The sequence below is a fragment of the Euleptes europaea genome, chromosome 11 (genome assembly GCF_029931775.1).
Source record: "Euleptes europaea isolate rEulEur1 chromosome 11, rEulEur1.hap1, whole genome shotgun sequence".
NCBI lineage: Eukaryota > Metazoa > Chordata > Lepidosauria > Squamata > Sphaerodactylidae > Euleptes > Euleptes europaea.
In genome coordinates, this window is record NC_079322.1 from 55,645,853 (window position 1) to 55,665,127 (window position 19,275).

The 19,275-nt window shown below is 44.2% G+C and overlaps 1 protein-coding gene across 2 annotated transcripts in view; it reads right to left on the reverse strand.

Moving 5' to 3' along the window:
• ST8SIA6 (ST8 alpha-N-acetyl-neuraminide alpha-2,8-sialyltransferase 6) overlaps positions 1-19,037 on the reverse strand; it is a 51,223-nt gene extending 32,186 nt beyond the window's left edge. For both annotated transcript variants that reach the window (XM_056857589.1, XM_056857588.1), the window contains exons 1-2: positions 18,971-19,037; positions 2,557-2,655 (exon numbers count right to left, since the gene is read on the reverse strand). In XM_056857589.1, the coding sequence (XP_056713567.1) occupies positions 2,557-2,655; positions 18,971-19,032 (161 nt within the window). In that variant the 5' untranslated portion in view covers positions 19,033-19,037. The remainder of the gene's footprint in view (positions 1-2,556; positions 2,656-18,970) is intronic.
• Between the last annotated feature and the right edge of the window lie 238 nt (positions 19,038-19,275).

Here is a 19,275-nt window from a genome sequence, read left to right on the forward strand (position 1 = left end):
TTGGAGCTTGCGGAGGGAGCTCAGCAGGGATGTAATGCCTTACAGTCCATAAAGAAGTGGAGCGTCTCAGGGCAGTTTTTTTGAGACGCATCCTTGGCGTCACAAACTCTGTTTGTTATTTCTCTCTGTGCGCTGAGCTGGGACTGCACACGATAGAATCTGGTGCTTGGATCACTACTATCAAATACTGGTTACGCTCTCATTTTCGACCCCCCCCCCCAAGTAGTTTATTGGCAGCTTTACATACTGACTCAACTGTTTCTAGATGGTCTCGGCTTATCTTAAATAGGATCAGATCACTCGGGATTGATCTTGATTCCTTGTCCAATTCCAGTGAATTATATATTTTTAGGTCAATCCAAAAAAGGATATGGGACAGTGATTCCCAAATAATAAAAGCCGGTGCTGAAGGTATCTGCTCCCCTCGTTTTTTAGGCCTTTCTTATCAAACAAACTCTATGGCCCAGTATTTTTTTAACTTAACTATACCCTCTCACCGTAGAGCATTTTTGTTGGCCAGATTTAATATATTCCCTTCAGCTGTTGTTAGTGGTAGATACAAGGGAATACCACGTGAAGCAAGATATTGTAGGTGTCAATGCAAAGAACCTGACACAATACAACATATTCTCTTGTACTGTCCACTTTTCACACAGCTTCGATGCAGCTTAATTAGCTCCCTTCCTCAATTTACTATTGCAATGACTACTGGAAACATAGCCCATTTATTGGATGACAAAAGCTTTGAAGTTACCACTCAAGTAGCCGAGTTCCTGGCCAAGGTCCTAAAGGAGGGAGAAAGAAGGAGGGGAACCCTCATTTAATTGTATTATAATATTTACCGATGAACTGTGTATTTATTCTTTTTTAGATCCATATCTAGCTGCTTTACATGTTTGTTTTGTTATTGTTAATGCCAATAAAGGTTCTGTTTTCTGTTTTCTGCCTTACAGTCCACTCTCTGAATCTGTCGTTATCTCCAGAGGAAATAATCTCTGTAGTCTGGAGATCAGTTGTAATTCTTTGAGTACTCCAGGCCTCACCTGGAGGGTGGCAACCCTAGCATGAATAAAGGACTAAGTCATTCTAAGTAGTGCTTAAATGATGGGGGGGGGGGCAGGAGAAAGAAGGTTCTTAAAGAAATCCTTGTCAATTTGCTCCTCTCCCCAGCTTTTTAAGAACAGCAGCAGATGAGATACGAGATGAGGTAAACAGTCCTAAACTTGTTTACTAGGGAGTAAGTCTTATTGAGCCAATGTGGTGTAGGGGTTAGGAGCAGTGGATGCTAATCTGGAGAACCGAGTTTGATTCCCCACTCCTCCACATGAAGCCTGCTGGGTGACCTTGGACTAGTCACAGTTCTCTCCAAACTCTCTCAGCCTTACCTACCTCACAAGGTGTCTGTTGTGGGGAGAGGAAGGGAAGGTGATTGTAAGCTGGTTTGAGACTCCTTAAAGGTAGAGAAAATCGGGGTATAAAAACCAGCTATTCTTCTTTCTCTCTCTCTTCATCTCTAGATGATGAGAACTTTTCTTGCACATTTAACTTATGAATGATTACCAGTTCAGAGATGTTTCATTCTGGTTTCCCTTCCCATGGCAGGACTATTAAACTGAAATGTTGAAGAAGTGGGTGGAATGGTTCCCTGCAGTGTTATGAAGAGGCAGACATGTGACTAGTTCACTGCATGCTTGGCTCACACATCTCAACCTTTATTCGCCTCCCCGCCGTTTCACGAGTTTTCAGCATCTTGGTAACGGAGCGCTAACTGTGAATTGAGTTCTCATTTACTTGTTTCGTCTGGTTCACTGCATGAAAAGTGCTGCAAACAAACATGTCAGGTACGCACCATTCTCCCCTGCTTTGAGTTATCAGCATCTGTTCAATGTCCTCTTATTTACCATACTTGGTCACTGCTGCTGAACCTGAAGTGTTAAACAGGGATCCAGGCATGCGGTACCTGGGATTCCTTTCACAGTCACCAAGAGAAGGGCTTCATGTTGCAGTCACCAGCATTCCATTTACCTAGTGATATGATCCCACTCCTAGTTTTCTGCCCCCTCCCCAAGTAGTTGGGTACATCTGAAACAGGCCTTATTTTTTGTCTCTCCTACTTGCTTCTTGGTCTCTCCTTCTTGAGCACAGTGATGCCATTTTATAGGGTTGCCAACCTCCAGGTATTAGCTGGAGATCTCCTGCTATTACAACTGATCTCCAGTTGATAGAGATCAGTTCACCTGGAGAAAATGGCCTCTTTGGCAATTGGACTCTATGGCATTGAAGTCCCTCCCCTCCCCAAACCCTGCCCTCCTCAGGCTCTGCCCCCAAAACCTCCTGCCGGTGGCGAAGAGGGACCTGGCAACCCTACATTATTCGGCAATGGAAATAGTATTTTGTGCCCCTCTGCCTATTTTCAGGAATCCTGAAGCTTGAGTCAGGAAGTGGCATCAGAAACCTGGGACCTAGCCTAGTGGGATACCTGGAGTTTGATCCAGACTAACGTTTATAAGTAGGCTGTTAAATAAAGCTACAGCAGAAGCAGACATCTTATCTTACCTTTTCCTCTTGACGGATGCTGCCCAACTGTTACTCCACATCTCTTTGCATTTGGAGGCTTGCTCTGGCTTCTGAATTCCGGTCTGATTAGGAGTTGTTCTGTTTAAATGAAAACAAAAACCCATCTTTGAAAGAACAAAAACGTTCTTGGCAGCAGCACAATGGATTGCTGCGAAGCTAAGATAAGCAACAGCTTAATTTTTTGGGAAGAAGTGCCACTGAAGTCTGCTTCACTTTCATTATCCTGAATGCTTTGAACTGCAGAAGCATATTTGGTTTTTAAAACCAAGCTGAGCTTGAATCATGGAGCGCACTGTGCTAATTCTGATGTAAATCAGAAATACAATTTTTAAACACTGAATTTGCAACCAGCTTCATCATAATTACATCTCTAAAATGTACAGGAATATTTTAGCAATAAATATGAACAGCTTTTACAGATTTGCTTTCAAGATGCTACATTCAAGAATAAAGGTGCACTTTAGATAATATCATTGTAGTTTATGTATTGCCTTTATAATGGTTTTCAAGGCAGCCTGCACAGGGTTCCTGAGCAGCCTCCTAGGGTTGCCAACTGCAGCTTGGTAAATTCCCAAAAATTTGGGGGTGATGCTGCGGAGGGCAGATTTTGGGAAGGGATGGAGCTTAACAGGGATTTGATGTCCATCTAGAACTTCTGTTCCTCCTAGTCTCTATAACTGTCTCCCAAAGGTGACATTTCCTCCAGGGGACTGGTCTCTATAATCTGGATGTCCGCTGTAATTCCAGGAGAACTCTGGGTCTCAATCTGAGGTTTGTAACCATACCTTCCTGGGACCCTGAACAGACCCTAGACTTACTTTGCTTCAGCAAGCTTACTATGCCTGTACTTCAACAACATGCTCTACCTAATGGCATCGGACCACACTTCTGAGATTCAAGAGCATGATCTATCTAATGGCATTGCTCCATCTAGACTACACTGTATCAGTCAGGCATGTCTTCCATGCTCAGTATTCCATATACCTGCCTCCCTTTGTGCATGCAGGAAGGAGGGTCAATGTTGGGAGGAAGAAGGCATAAGCATCCCTGTGCTACCCCAGCTGCCTCGTTCATTTCTCTGATCCTGCCGCTACTTCTCCTCTGCCTGGTGAATTCCCCCTCAAGGGGTGAAGCACGGGGTGATGTCTCCAGAGGTGCAATGACTTTCCAGCACTATCTCTTGCTCCCATCCACTGAGAAAACAATCCGAGTCCCTTCCCTGCAATACATCTTGTCTTGGACACAAGTGAGCTCTGTTGTGCATAGGAAGCCGCCAGTCTACAGTGGATGACTAAAGGTGGCTAAGAAATGATGGGCTCAGTTATGCTCAGAAGAGGCAACGGGAGAGGCATGTCTACATGGGCTTCTGGTGGGCCCACATACACTTGATCCATTGAGTCTACTTACCACTATCCTGCACACACACTCCTCAAGTCTGACTCTCCATTTCTTTCAATGACTAAAATGATGAAAAGGATGGAGAGGAAGTAGGAATTTTGAATCCTTCTTTCACTCATCCACTGCCTTCCCGCCCATCACTTAGGCCAGGGGTCCCTAACGTGATACCCGTGGGTGCCTAGCACCTGCTGAAACCTTTCCTGCTGCCTGCCAAGTGTTTTTTGAAAGTGAATGTGGCCAGGTGGGACTTTTACCTTGGAGCTTCTGGATGTCTGGATGTCTATGCAGTTCAAAAAAACATCATTTTAGCAAGAGATTTCATGACAGCACAAAGAGCTTCACTGCATAAATGAAGATAAGCTGTGCATATGCAAGAAAATGCTTTTAAACAATGTGTTCATTTTAAAAGCCATCCTGTGAAGGAGACCTTCTGCCTGATACATTGAAGAGTTACTGTTAGACTAATGCACAACCTCGCTCCCTGACGTTTTGTGGTTGGATCTACCTCCTGTGGCAGCCGTTTTGTGGTTGCGGCCACCACCCTGTGACAGAATTCCAAAGGTGCCTGCAGGCTCCAAAAGGCTGGGGACCTCTGACTTGGGCCATTGCCATAGGCCCTGGATCTGTAGGGTTGCCAACCTCCAGGTACTAAGGAAACAAGAAACCTATGCTGAAATAGTATAGACTAATGAAAAAAGCAGCACAAGGCTCATATATACAAATGAAAAATCAAGATTAACCATTGGAGTAATTATTCTATTTTTTCAAGCAATTAGCGAATGTAACTCCATAGGGAAACAAAAATATATATGCTGGCGTGTTGCAGAACACACCCGCCAGAAAACAAGGCTGCCACGCAGGGCTTAAGGCAATAAATACTAACTTAAAACAGTTGCCTGATAACAGTCTCAACCGGGCTTGCAATTTATGAACTGCTGCGCAACACGCCAGCATATATATATATTTGTTTCCCTATGGAGTTACATTTGCTAATTGCTTGAAAAAATAGAATCATTACTCCAATGGTTAATCTTGCTTTTTCATTTGTGTATATGAGCCTCATGCTGCTTTTTTCATTAGTCATTAACCTCCAGGTTCTAGCTGGAGATCTGCTATTACAATTGATCTCCAGCCGATCGAGATCAGTTCCCCTGGAGGAAATGGCCACTTTGGCCATTGGACTCTGTGGCATTGCAGTCCCTCCCCTCCCCAAATCCTACCCTCCTCAGCTTCATCCCCAAAACCTCCCACCAGTGGCAAAGAGGGACCTGGCAACCCTATGGATCTGCCTGCTGTTACCCTACATGCTCATCTAATCAGCTTCCTTATCAAATCTTGTTTGTGGATGTTGATTTTGCAAGTGAACACCTTGGAAATGTGAAGTCTCCCCTCCTGCAAATCTTAAACTGCCTTCAGAAAAAGGAGAAGTGATACTGTTTTTTTTCTCATGGCATCCCCATCAGTGGATGCTGATCGCTCAGTGTTAGCACTGCAGCAGCATCTTCTAATAGAATGTCCAGCTTGCACTATGGTTTGGATTACAGGATTTTTTTCCCCATTACCTACTCTATACTGCGGCGCAAAAGAGCGGAATCCTTACCTCTTCTCCAAGCTCTCTATGCGTGCCAAAGGACTTATGGGAGAACAAGGAGTTTGCGAGGAGCACAAAGAGAGGCTGGCTAATGAACCAAACCAATATTTATAGATCCTGCTAGGGAGATAAACTTTCCAAACAGTTAGTATGCTCACTGTAACTTTCTTAGACAACATTAACAGGATGATGCCAAACCGCCCGCCTCAATGTGCTGGTACACCACTGCTTATGATGAGTGCATTTCTTCTGCTCAACCACCAGCATGATGTTGAGCTGGAATTGCAGAAGGATTCAAAAACAGGCTCATCATCACAAATATTTTGGAGCATGGCATAAAGCAGTTAATAATACTAAAGAAAAGAAATGCCAGTGACCTCTCTGTCGGGAGCATTTTTATCCTATCCATCTTCCACGGAACTCTGGGCAGCAGGCATGCTTTTCTCCTGCTCCATTTTATGTTCACTACAACTCTGAGGGAGACAATGACTGGTTCAAGGTCACCCAGCAAGCTTTGTTGCAGAATGGGATTTGAATGCGGGTCTCCCAGCTTGATGCTATAACCATGAAGGGATGCCACTCCCCCAGCTAGAGCAGGGTATGCCCTGCCCTGAATGCTTATTGCCTAAGAGAGAAAAATAGGGGTGGGGGGGAACCGGGCAACAACACAGGTATGATGACATCACTTCCAGGGAAAACCTGGATGTGACTGCAATTCCTAGAGCTAATCCAGTTTTTCCCCAGAAGTGATGTCATCACACCTGCAACACCATCCCTCTCCCTTGTCACTGCTCTCAAACCTCTGCCACTGCTGACATAACAATAACTGGTACTGCCATCACACCTATTCCACTGCTGAAGTTCTCGTCAGGACAGGAAACATGACTTTCTTTCTCCCTTCCCCCCTACTTTCCCTATATCGGCATCAGACTTGTGTATTTCTTTCATTATTAATTACTATGAAAATGAAAGAAATTCATCTATAATGAAACCTCCCCCATGATTTCCTTTCTTTTTGTTCTGGTTTCTTTCCTGTAGCATACGTGGTGGGACTTTGCCTTCCTCTCTCCTCCCAATGCCTGCCCTGCTCTGCCAAATTTCCCATTGCAGTCTGTATTTCCCTGCTTGCCTTCTGCTCTCCAAACCTTAACCCCTGTCCAAGCAAATCTACCTCAAAATCCTCCTTCTGCAGCCTGCCCACCCAGATGGCTTACACTTATTGTGCCAGCAACTGCCCGTGCATTGTCTGTCTGCCTCTTCCTTGTGCTACTGTTCTTCAAGCTAAGTGGCTGCAATGTTGCTTGTGTTACTGCTTGGAATTTTCCCCATCAATCATCCCATAGACTTCCCATGGCAGCCATTCTGTTTTGGCACTCACTACCCAAGTCAAAATTCCAAAATGTCCCTTAGAATCAACAAGGCTTAGAGCCACACAAATCACTCCTACTCCAGTCTTTTGGCCAATTGACATTCCCCCCCCCCACTCCCTGTGAATTTCTTGTTCTCCTTCTCACTCACGCTACTGCATGTTTGAGAGGGGAAATGTAGTGCTTGCACTCACAGTGCATGTAGCCCATTCAATTAATTTGGGGGGGGGAAATGAAAATTAAGGGGGATACAATAGGCAAATTAATGCCATTCAAAGAGTTGCCAGATCCCTCTTCACCATGGGCAGGAGGTTTTTGGGGTGGAGCCTGAGGAGGGCAGGGTTTGGGGAGGGGCTGGACTTCAATGCCATAGAGTCCAATTGCCAAAGCGGCCATTTTCTCCAGGTGAACTGATCTCTATTGGCTGGAGATCAGTTGTAATAGCAGGAGATCTCCAGCTACTACCTGGAGCTTAATAAACAAAGTAACCTGTGCTGGAAATAACGTAGTTGCAACAACAACAGCATGAGGGCTCATACACAAGGTTCCAAAGTAAATTTACTTATGCAAGGAATATTTCCAAAAATTTCTATAATCTTATCCACAAAGAAAATACGAGGAAAAATTACAAGCATTTGCTTAATCAGTCCCCACCAGGAGCTGCAACACAGTCCAAGATAAGAAGAAGCCGTAGCGAGGAAGCTGTAACGTGGAAGTCCAAGCTCCTTTCAGTTTCCAATATCATAAACAAAAATCAGGTTGCGTCACCCAATAATAGATCCAAAGAGCACAAAATTGAAAAGCAGAAATAATCCAAGCGATGGTAATGGCAAGACGATACCTCCGTTGCTTCTTCAGTTGAATATTGTCTTTAGGGCAAATTGCCTCTGAAAAAATAATATATACACACATGCACTTAGATCTATATATACAACCATGCACTTAGATCTATAAGTGTATATAGATCTATATATGTATATAGATGTGTTCTTTGGATCTATTGTGTATGAGCCCTCGTGCTGTTGTTGTTGCAACTACCTGGAGCTTGGCAACCCTAGTCATTCACTCCTCCCTCCGATCCCCCCTGCCCCCCCCCAACTTACTGAACAGGTGGCAGCAAAAGCAGCAGCTGGCTAGGCTTGATACAGGAGCAGCAGGTAGGCCTCTTGAGTTGCTTGCCTTTGGTTTCTCTGCCTTACGCAGAGCTGCCAAGTTAGTGGTTTTCCTTACTAAATACAGTGGTTTAAAAAATGCATTTAGTGGCAAGTTCCTGTGTACTCATTTGGAAAGCAGTGGTTTTTCTAATAGTGGTCAGTGGGTTTGTTGAAGAACCTAAGAGCAGCTATCTGGGATCAGTCCAGCATCCGTTTCACACAGTGGTCAACCAAGTGCCCCCAGAAAGCTTGCAAGCAGAACATGTGGGCAACAGCCTTCCCTTGTTGCTGCCCTCGGCAATGGTGTTCAGAGGTTTCATGCTTCTGAATATGGAGGAGCCATTTAGTCATCATGGCTGACAGGCACTGATCGCCTTATCCTCCAGGAATCTGTCGAATTCCCTTTTAAAGTCAGCTAAACCATGGCAGTGAGTTCTGCAAGTTATTCATTCAAAGAAGTAGTTGTTTTAGGTGGAATTTCTGGGTTGGGTGAGAAGCTGGGAAAAGATCATTTAGTCAGAGGCTAAACTCATAGGTAGAGGATGCTGGTGGTCAACAGAACCCAAGCAGAATCAGAACCAATTTATATCAGAGTTGACTTTGGAATAGCCATTCAGATTTTGTGACATGGCCACTAGACTTTTCTCAGCAGTGACAAAGAAGGACAGTTAATATTAATGTTGCTAAGGCAGAGGAGTAGCTGATTCCACTCCCCATATGTGAAGTCTGCTTGATGATGCAGGGGGCACCATTGACAATTTGTGTTCCACGGTGTGGTCAAATGAGTTAATCAATGGCCAAAGGGTACTACCAGTCCATGACTGAACATGGTGATTTTCCAGGGCAGTCCTAAGCACAGTTACATCATTGACTTCATTACCATTATCTTTATGACCACTGACTTAGAAGGGTTTAACCTTGCTGTCGTTTGCATTGCTCCTCACTTCCTGCTCCATGTCCCTCCACCCTCTCAGTTATGGCAGGCGGGCGTTTGGGATTCTAGCATGCCCTCCCAAAGGATACCCACATTGCTCTGATGCTTCTTGTTTGGGAGCATATCACAAACATGTAATTGTTTTGGTGGATGTTTTGGATAGGTTAAATTCTGGCACCTTGGTTTCTGGTGTTTTCTTATGAGTTCACTGCCTTGACAAGGCCTCTTTGATTAAAAGGTGTAGTTTCTTTCTTAAATACATACATAAAATAAAGATATGTTCATGAAGTCCCTTCCATATGTGAGTCCTACAGCAACTTCTTCATAGCAGTCCCCTTTTAAAAGTGCAAATGACTTCTGCCTCAGCAAAAGTCTAGAAAATATAACACATGCATTAGCTCTCAGAGTCACAATTTAAATTCTTTTGCAGTAGCCAATGATACAACCTTGTAAAAAAAGTTATGAATTTCTTGCTTTTGCTTCCAATGCATTTTGAATCAGCTACTATATCATCTCCACGTTTTGGCTGTTGGATAAATTTAACCTTTTCTCCATGCTGATTTTCCTTTGTTGGGCTTTGAAGGCTGGGAGTTGTTAGAATCCTGACTCAAATACTGCCAGAAACCTGGCACTCATGAGATCTAATCTTTCCATACAGATTTCAAAGGAGAAATCAAATAATGCCCCAGCCATGATAGATGACAATCTTTGTGCTTTCTTCTTTGTCCTTGAAAAAATGACAGGAAAGAGCTGAAAGATTCTAGTATTGTTTGCTGAGTGATAGGTAGGCTTAGCCCAGGCTCATCAGAGATCAGGAGCCTGAGCAGTGTTGGCCACAGTCATGGGAGATCACCAAGGAAGACTGGGGTTGCTATGCAGAGGAAGGCGATGGCAAACTGTCTCTGCTCATCTCTTCCTTGGAACGCCCTGTGGGTGAGGTTGCCACAAGTCAGTCACAACCTGATGGTGGCTTCTTCTGCTTCTGCTTCATCTTCTGCTTCTTCCAGCCCTAACATTGTTCCAAGGGCTTGCTCCTTTCCCCCATTTCTGCCAACCTTTTTGCCCTTCACTACTCCTCCTGACCCTGATCTATCTCAGGCAGATGAGCGGCTATATCCAAGAGCATGAGTGTGCCGGCGTAGGCCAAGGGCTGGGCTGTGCCCACAGTCCTCAGACGTGCGGGAGGTATCTAGCCCTTTTCGGAGCAGGCAACAAAGATTATGCTATCTTACCAAGGTCAGAAGTCAGAGGCATCATCAAAGCAGGCAGGAGTCCACGGCCGGAAAGATCAATCATGAGCAGTAGCAGGAACACAGAGAAACTGCACGGTTGCTTCCGCAAAGTGAAAGCATGCCTGCACTGCCTTTATCAGTCAGTGCACTTCCAAGCTAGGCTTCATCCTGAAACAACTCAGCACCAGTTCTCTGTCTGCTTAGCCTCTCCAAGCAAGCACTTCTCCTTTTACCCTGCAAAATCACACGCTGCCGAGTCCTGATATGCCTAGCAGGTTCAGGTGAGCTTGGAGGGCTGCCGTTCTCAGCTTCTGCTGCAGGGGTTGGGGGAAGAGTAGCATCTGTCTGCCCTTGTTCCATCTCTCTGCTTAGTTGTGGTTCCTGTTGAGTTGTTTCAGGCTCCTGGGCTACTGACTGCAATGGAGGTACTGAAGGACCAGAGGCAACCTGTTCCTCCACTTCAGCTTCAGAGTCCTCCGAGTCCTCAGCTCCCAAGGCAGGGCCCATGATAATGAGAATATCTGCATAGATGCTTCAATGCCAGTTTTTTTTCATCAGATCCAAGATTCATCTGCTATTTATGGTTTGGGTGTAACAAATTTTGGCATAATGCATCATGTTTGGAAATGTCATTCCATGTCATTGTATCCCTAAATATTACCATGTTCCATTTTTAAAATTCTCTTCGACTTTATTAAACTGACTGCTATTAGAAGCCAATATCCATTCCTCAGTAGGATACAAGCTTTTAACTTCTTAAGCACTCTGCCACCAATTTGGATGAATTAGATAATGAGACTGTGTTGCTTTTTAGGGTTCATGACACTTTGATTAATAAGGTAATATGCAATCTAAATGCTGGGTGAAATAGACTGTGAAATCTTAAACTGCAGATGTAACAATTTGTCTTATAACATTAATCACAGCAACTGTGGAAGAAGAGAAGGGCTGACATTCCTTTTTTCCAGGCAAAATTGCCACTGATGTTTTCACCGTGCAAAGGATACTGAATCCAAATCTTGCTGTCAGGCTACCTCTACCACATCCAGAACCTTATCTGACCTGTCGTATTCTTCATAAGGTATAGCTAACACACCTAATACACCTTGAGAGGGAGAATCTGGAAATTAGAAGAAACCACAGATTGTCTATGCCAGAGGTCTGCAATATTGGCTCCGTATAGAACCAACTGGTGGCCTGTGAAGAACTGGTGGCTTTGTCCAACTTCCCAGGAGCACTTGTAATGCTTGCAGCAGGGCTGCATCCATTCAAGGACACTGCGGAACTGAGTGATTCCCCTGTCTTAGAGTTCTCTCCTTCATTCTTATACACTTGAGATGGGGTGAGCTCGTATGAACTGGCTTAGCAAAAAAGAAAGCCTAACCTAATCAAATTCAGAGCTGTGACTGGAAGTAAAATAACACTAAGGCTGAACATTAAGGCTTGGATCCAGTGAAGTGCAAGATGAAACATAAACCGGCTTAGCGCAGATCCGCTCATGCAAGGCCTTCTGCAAGCTGAAATGCAACTGGGTGCACAATCAGTTTGACTTAGTGTAGTGCAAGTAGATACCACAGTCTTTTTCTTAAGTTTCTGTTTGTGCTGGATGCACTAATAGCTCTGGGTTCATCGTCCACCAAGAGCTGGAAGTCTCCATTCATTTTCCTGGAGGCAGCTGTGAATAAAATGAACTTTGCATGTGCTCAGAGGTTTTTTGTTATTATTTTGCACATATTGGGAATCCATCTACCTAGTCCATTTGAATCCCAGCCTTCTTCCAACTATCTCAGGGTAGGTACATGATACCCGTCCCCCATTTTTATCCATACAACAACCCTGGGAACTAAGCTAGGCTGAGAAAGAGAGTAATTAGCCCAAGTTCACCCAGCAAGCTTCATAGCAGTGTAGGGATTTGAACCCAGGTGTCTCAGGACCTAATCCAACACTTTAACCATTACACCATACCAGCTCACATGAGACATGGTCTTGAATCCTATTGAAAATCTCCCTACCTTCCCTCTCCTGCTGCAGCCCAAAATGCCCCCTGAAATGCTTCTCCAGAGGAATGGGGGAACCTGAGGAACAGCACAACAGGAGAGTTGTAGACCTGCCAAGGAAGAGGTGAATAATCAGTGGATGCAGAAATGACTGGTGGGATCCACTCCATTATGCTGCTGATATTGCAACTAAGGCCAGTTTCAAAATCCTCTGTACCTCTTGCCTAAGGAAAGTGTTCCAGAGGGGTAGCTATGTCAGTATGTGGCAAGAAAAAGGCAGATACTACCACCTGATGGCCAGCATTCCTTTTTTGGACAAGGTGCTTGAGCAGGTGTTGGCTACACAGTTTCAGGCAGCCCTGGAAGATGGTTACCTAGATCTATTTCAATCTGGATTCAGGCCTGGATTTGAGACAGTAACAGCCTTGGTCATCCCGACAGTTGATCTTTGCCAGGACAGTGACAAGGAGAGTGCTGCGGTATCCTTCTGGAGAGGTTCAAATCAAATCAAATGTAATAATACGGTCAACTGACCAATCACATGCCAACACACCAAAATTTCCAGACTCAAGTTTTGAATTGCAGAATCACAGACTGCCCATACAAATAAAGATGTAAGAGAGGTTGTCTAAGCTGGGAGTAGACGGTACCATGCTACAGTGGATCTGCAGAAGGTGGTGCTGGGTGACTGCTGCTTGCCCCCAAGGCATTCATGCTATGGGGTCCCTTGGAGATCCATCATGTTCCCCATGCTGTTTAACAGCTACATGAAACTCCTAGAAGAAAACATCAGGGGATTTGCACTAAGGCACCCCCAATATGTGAATAACACCTGACTCTATTTCTCCATAACTGCTGAGTCGGGTGGGTCTGGTGCCTGGAGAAGGTAATTGGATGGATGAGGGCCAATAAACTGAAGATCTTTCCAGACAAGACTGAGGTGCTGTTGGTCAATGGAGAATCTGCTTGAGGATTGCAGAGCCAGCCTCTTCTGGAGGGGGTTGCACTTCCCCAGAAGGTGCAGGTTTCTCACTTGTGCATGCTGCTGGATCCTGGCCTATACCAGGAGGCTCAGGTCTCCTCCATGGCATGCAGTGCCTTGTATCAGTTTTGGCTGATATGCCAGCTACAGCCCTTCCTGAAAAACCATGATCTGGTCATGGTGATCCATGCTCTGATCACTTCCAGGTTAGATTACTCTAATGCCTTCTATGAGGGGCTGCCTTTGAAAACAATTCAGAAACTTCATTTGGTCCCAAATGCAGCACCCAGGCTACTGTCAGGGGTTGGATACATGGATTGTATCAAACCATACTGAAAGATCTACACCAGCGTGGTGCCAGTGGTTAAGAGCGGTGGTTTGGAGCAGTGGAGTCTGATCTGGAGAACTGGGTTTGATTCCCCATTCCTCCACATGAGCGGCGGAGGCTAATCTGGTGAACTGGATTTGTTTCCCCGCTCCTACACACGAAGCCAGCTGGGTGACCTTGAGCAAGTAACTCTCTCTCAGCCCCACCCACCTCACAGGGTGTCTGTTGTGGGGAGGGGAAGGGAAGGTGATTGTAAGCCAGTTTGAGTCTCCCTTAAGTGGTAGAGAAAGTCGGCATATAAAAACCAACTCTTCTTCTTCTTCTTCTGCTCCTCCTCCTCCTCCTTCTACTACTACTACTACACTGGCTGCCCATTCGTTTCCAAGGGGCAGGAGCTGCAGAGGACTTGACTAGACCTTTAATCAAGCAGGTGAAGCTTTTCATGGGATGGAACGCTACACAGTAGAGTGGGGAGGTGATAATGTTGAACCTGAACTGCACTGTCCACAAATGCAAAGTGCTGGGTTTGACCTTGAAACTCCAACATAGTTGGGATTCAAAGTACCTGAAAAACTACCTGAACTGGTCCAGGGTAACTTTGTTGTGAGAACCCACTCCTTCAGAAGTTTCGTTGCTGGGTACCCACAGGAGGGCTTTCTTGGAAGCTGCCCCTGGACTGTGGAATTCCCTACTTTGGGAAGTGCATTTAGCTTTGCCCATTCAGAAAAAACTCAAGACCCGTTTATTCCAGAAGACCTTTGAAGAAGCTTGACTTTAGTCTCAGGTTTTAATAGAACAGTATTTCTGAATACTACAGATCATTTTTACTGTTGTTATATTTTGTATTTACTGCGAGATGCTTCATGAATTCATAGAATGGAAACCACCGCATATAAGCTTCTGAAATAAATGACTGAGATCTGCATCATAATACAATAGACCGGTTGAGTAACAAAACAATTATTGTTATTGTTATTGTTATTGACAATTATATGTTGAATAGAAGAACTGAAAGAGACTAACCGCCTGATCATAAATATGTTTACTTGGATATAAAGCCCCAGTGAGTTCAACAGAATTTATTTTTCCATGTAAACATGCGCAGTAAGAATGTTTTCCATTTGTTCTGAGTATAATTGTATCCTGACCACAGTTTCGGTGGAGCATCAGGTCTTGCAGACATATCAGATCTATCAGGTATGCCCTGAAAGATCCATTCAACATCATACCTTCAAGAAATATCCTGGAAAGAAATTAATGGAAGCAGTCGATTTAGGATAGCTGCCATGCTTCCTCAGTAATGTAAACTACAGTCCATTACTTATGTGCTAAGTAACTATTCCTACTCGTTTTAATAACTATTTTACCCTCAGGGATGCAATATTCTGACAGAAGAAAGAACACAGAGGTCTGTAGCATAGTTAATAATTAATTACATATAATTACTTATTCTGCAGCTTTGCAAAAAAGATCTGTGGTTCTAGATGGAGAAAACAACAGGGTGAAAGTCATATATACAAGCTTTTGCTTGTCTTTGTTTCACACACACACACACACAAACCAGGAAGTCATTGCTTGAACTGCTGTGATGTCATAGCATGTTCATGGGTAAAGTCCTGAAGTGAAAGATCAGTCAATATGGAAGTTTGAAAACCAGAACAGCTGCAGTCAGGGAGGCACAGCTGTCAGTTAGAGATAGGAAAGCCAGAGAATGCCACAGCAATAATGAGATAAGGAAAAAATGACTCTGAATCTAAAGGCATAGGAGGGCTTATGATTCTTTTTGGTTGGGGAGACACGGAGTGAGAACACCGTTTTCTAAAAAAACAAGGAAACAGGAAGGAGATGAAGGAAAACCTCAGATGGGAACTCTAAAGAGGACAGGCATCGTTGGAAGTCATCATAAAGATAAGGAAGTCTGAGAGCTGAATTTCATATGATTTAATAAAATAATCCTCCAAATCTTTAGCCAGAAACCTCTACTACTGCGTATTCATACAATGTTGGCTTCCATGTATACAGCTCTATCCTCTCTTTACTAGTTGTTTGCTATTTCTCCCAACTGCTTTATTGCTGTTCCACAATATACGTGTTTTAAGGACTTTTTTTTGAGAAAAGATAGCAAAACCAATAATTTTTCGGTTAAAAAATCTACTTAAGTGTTCTGCACCTGATATGCAGACAGGAGAATTCATACCAGAAAGTTATTTGTGCTGTTGTCTTATCACTGCAACCATATAATTAAAAGCTAGATCTCAGTGAACTAAAAATAACATTTTTTAAAAGGAAAGGAGAGATTTGGAAATTCATCAGTAATTATTTCCCTGAACAATATCTCACAGTGTAATATAGAATTGCAGTAAATTTTCAAAACAGTGCACAGCGGAATATAATAAATATTAAAAACCATTCACAGTTCCAGAGCATTTTGACAAGACATAAGAATGACGGAAGGCTGAAGAGATTTAGAGAAATTCATGTACACCATGAAAAGATTTTAACCAGTGATCTTGTTCTCTTCTCTGGCATTCTGTTAAAGAAAGCTAATTGGCCACATTATCCTGAAAATCCTTTGTTAATACCAAGAGAACCTCTCTTGCAGCCTTCATTTGAACCTGTAATTTCCATTGAGTTCTCGGTAAGAAGGCTTATTCAATGCGTTTTGGAAGAGATGTAATGCAATGATATATGGAATAGAAGAAAATGTTAGCCGAATGCTGAAAAAAATACTCTCAAAAGGCATGCATCAGCCGAGGAACTAGCTACATGAGAGAAGCCAGTCATCTGAGACTTAAAGCCATGCAAAGCAATGTAAAAAATCACGTCGGGAAGAATTCTGTCACATAGAATGAGCCTGAATGAAACACACACTGAAGGAGAACATCTTTCCAGAAGAAGAGGACTTGTTGATGGCTTCTAACCTAGGACTGATGAAGTGTCCTTTCTAGAGAGGCACTGACCTCTCTTACATCAAAGCACCCAGTGCTCAAGGTCACTCCCTGTTTTCTGAAATCCTGTTTCAGATGGCAGAAGGCACAATAAAGCCACTCAACTGTGTTAGGGTGCAAGGCTCCAAGCCACGCCATTGTCTCCAAAAAATTCCTTAACCCTCAGTGAAGCTGTCATCAGGCCTGTCCCAAGACCTAAAGTCTCATATGAGTTTTGCTCCTCGGTGGAATAATGTCTGCAGTACTTCAGAGCTGTCCCTGGTCCTGCAGACCTTACTATGGTTTCTTTTGTCTCCAGCTACCTGCTATTCAGCTACCTGACCCTGGCTGCCCTGTGGATTCCACCCACATTCCATGCTGGAATAGGCCAGAGAGGAATCTGTCCTCTTTGGTGAAAAAGGCCATTTATAATACTGGCTCGGGATGTGCAAGGTGACCAGTCAAATAAATGCGTCAACAGGGCTTAACTTTCTCATCTGTACTTTTAAATGTAGTTTGGCTCTACAATTTTCACACCCACAGCTCACAAAGAGACCAAGCTGAGATGAAGAGGGACATATCTACGCCTATTACATGTATGAACTGGATCCCCCATCCCCAGGAACCTGACTGTTTTCCAGAAGCCATTCACAGTTCTCTAAGCACTATAGGTTTTGTGTTTTTTTTAATTTAGAGTTTTGGGCTGCAGTCCTGAAGGGTGGGGCAATGCTTCTTAGAAGTGGCAGTGTAAGTGCCCATTTAACCCAGGATAAGGGGCACTTAGGCTGACATGGGTGTCATCCCTGCTGGCGTTGGGATGGCATGCAGCAGGGCAGGCCTTGGGCAATGGCACGGTCACCTGGCAGCAAAATTAAAAAGAAAATGCTCCCATTGACTGTAGCGAGGCTGCACCCCCAAAAAAGGTGGCGTAGCAATGCTGCAGCATGAGGGGTGTGCCCAGGGAGAAAGGGGTTAGGAAGCGCTTCCTAACCCCATTCACCCTGGGAACACCCCCTCATGCTGCGGCATTGCTACACCACCTTTTCAGGGGGTGCAGCCTCGCTGCAGTCAATGGGGGGCATTTTCTTTTTAATTTTTTTTAAATGTTTATAATTTCTTTCAGTGGCCACGAAGCCTCTTTGGAGGTGATTCACAGTGGGTAGCTGTGTTAGTCTGTCTGCAGTAGTAGAAAAGAGCAAGAGTCCAGAAGCACCTTAAAGACTAACAAATATATTTTCTGGCAGGGTATGAGCTTTCGTGAGCCACAGCTCACTTCTTCAGATACCTGAAGAAGTGAGCTGTGGTATCTGAAGAAGTGAGCTGTGGCTCACGAAAGCTCATACCCTGCCAGAAAATATTTTTGTTAGTCTTTAAGGTGCTACTGGACTCTTGCTCTTTTCTTTGGAGGTGGCATGGCTGTTCCACTCCTGGCCATTGCCTAACTGCCCCCCTTCAGGAATGGGCTGTTGGTAGGAGGGCTTTTCAAAGGGAAAGTTAAGGGTTTGGCAGCATTTAAATTGTGAAAAGTTCTCTTGCCCAATCCCAAAACTTTTTTTGTTTTGTTTAAGTAGGAGTTTAATGAGCAGTTTTTTGTGGAGGGAGAATACCAAAAAAGGAAAGTGAAAAAATCTGGCGCTTGCATGGACCCAAGCCCAAGCGTTTGCAAAAGAAACTGCTTAAACTGCACGATGATGACTTATGACAGAAAGCAGTGAGGGAAAGCAAAAGTCTGGATCAAAAGGAAAAAGGCCAGAAGGAAACAGTAAAATATCAGAGCCAATATGTTCCAAGCTGATCCATACTGAACTTCTTCAGTTTTCCTACATGTAAAGCAATTCCAATTTTATTTTTCTGGGGAAAGGATATGCTTTTATTTCTATAGCTACAGATTTGGAGTGAACAAATAATTACCAGTGCCGTTTCTGTTGTTATTGTACAATCAATCATCAACACACAAACATTTTGATATGCTTATTAAAACACAGTCACAAAAACATCTGCTGGCAATTGAACACTTTTGCAGTGTTTGTGAAACCAGCGCTCGCAGAGACAATACTTCCTTAATGATCAGCACATCACCCTTAAAAATATATATATTTCTAACAACAACATCCACTGGCAATCCGAGTGCCCTTGCGCTCCGATTTGTGAAACCGATGGGTGCATCTCCAGTTAGAGAGACTAGGCAAGTAATTGATGTGAAAGACCTCTTGCTGAGACCCCGGAGAGCTGCTGCCGGTTTGAGTAGACAATACTGACTTTGATGGACCAAGGGTCTGATTCAGTAGAAGGTGGCTTCACGTGCTTTTTAGACATGCTGTCTGGCAGGGGATCACCACTCTGAGCCTCCGCTTGTGGGTCACCCGCGAGGCACCCTATGTGGAGCAGAGCTGGGGGCTCACAAACCTGTTTTTGACAAAGCACAACCTACAAGAGACCTACTTTCCAGTCCGACTCCTCCCCCCCAAATGGGCAGTTGTTACCTGTTGGCAGCCATCTGAGGAGCAAGTTGGAGAGAGGTGAAGGGCAACTGGAGGGATCTCATCCCTCGAGGGGCCGCGCCGGTGGTGGCTTTGACCTCCTTCCCCCAGCCCCTGTCAAGCAAACGAGAGGAGCCAAAGTTGTCAAAGAATGTTTTTTTTCCTGGACTGACCATAGAATAGAATCATAGGGTTGGAAGGGACCACCAGGGTCATCTAGTCCAACCCCCTGCACAAGGCAGGAAATTCACAACTACCTTTCCCCCCCACACACACACAGTGACCCCCTACTCCATGCCCAGAAGATG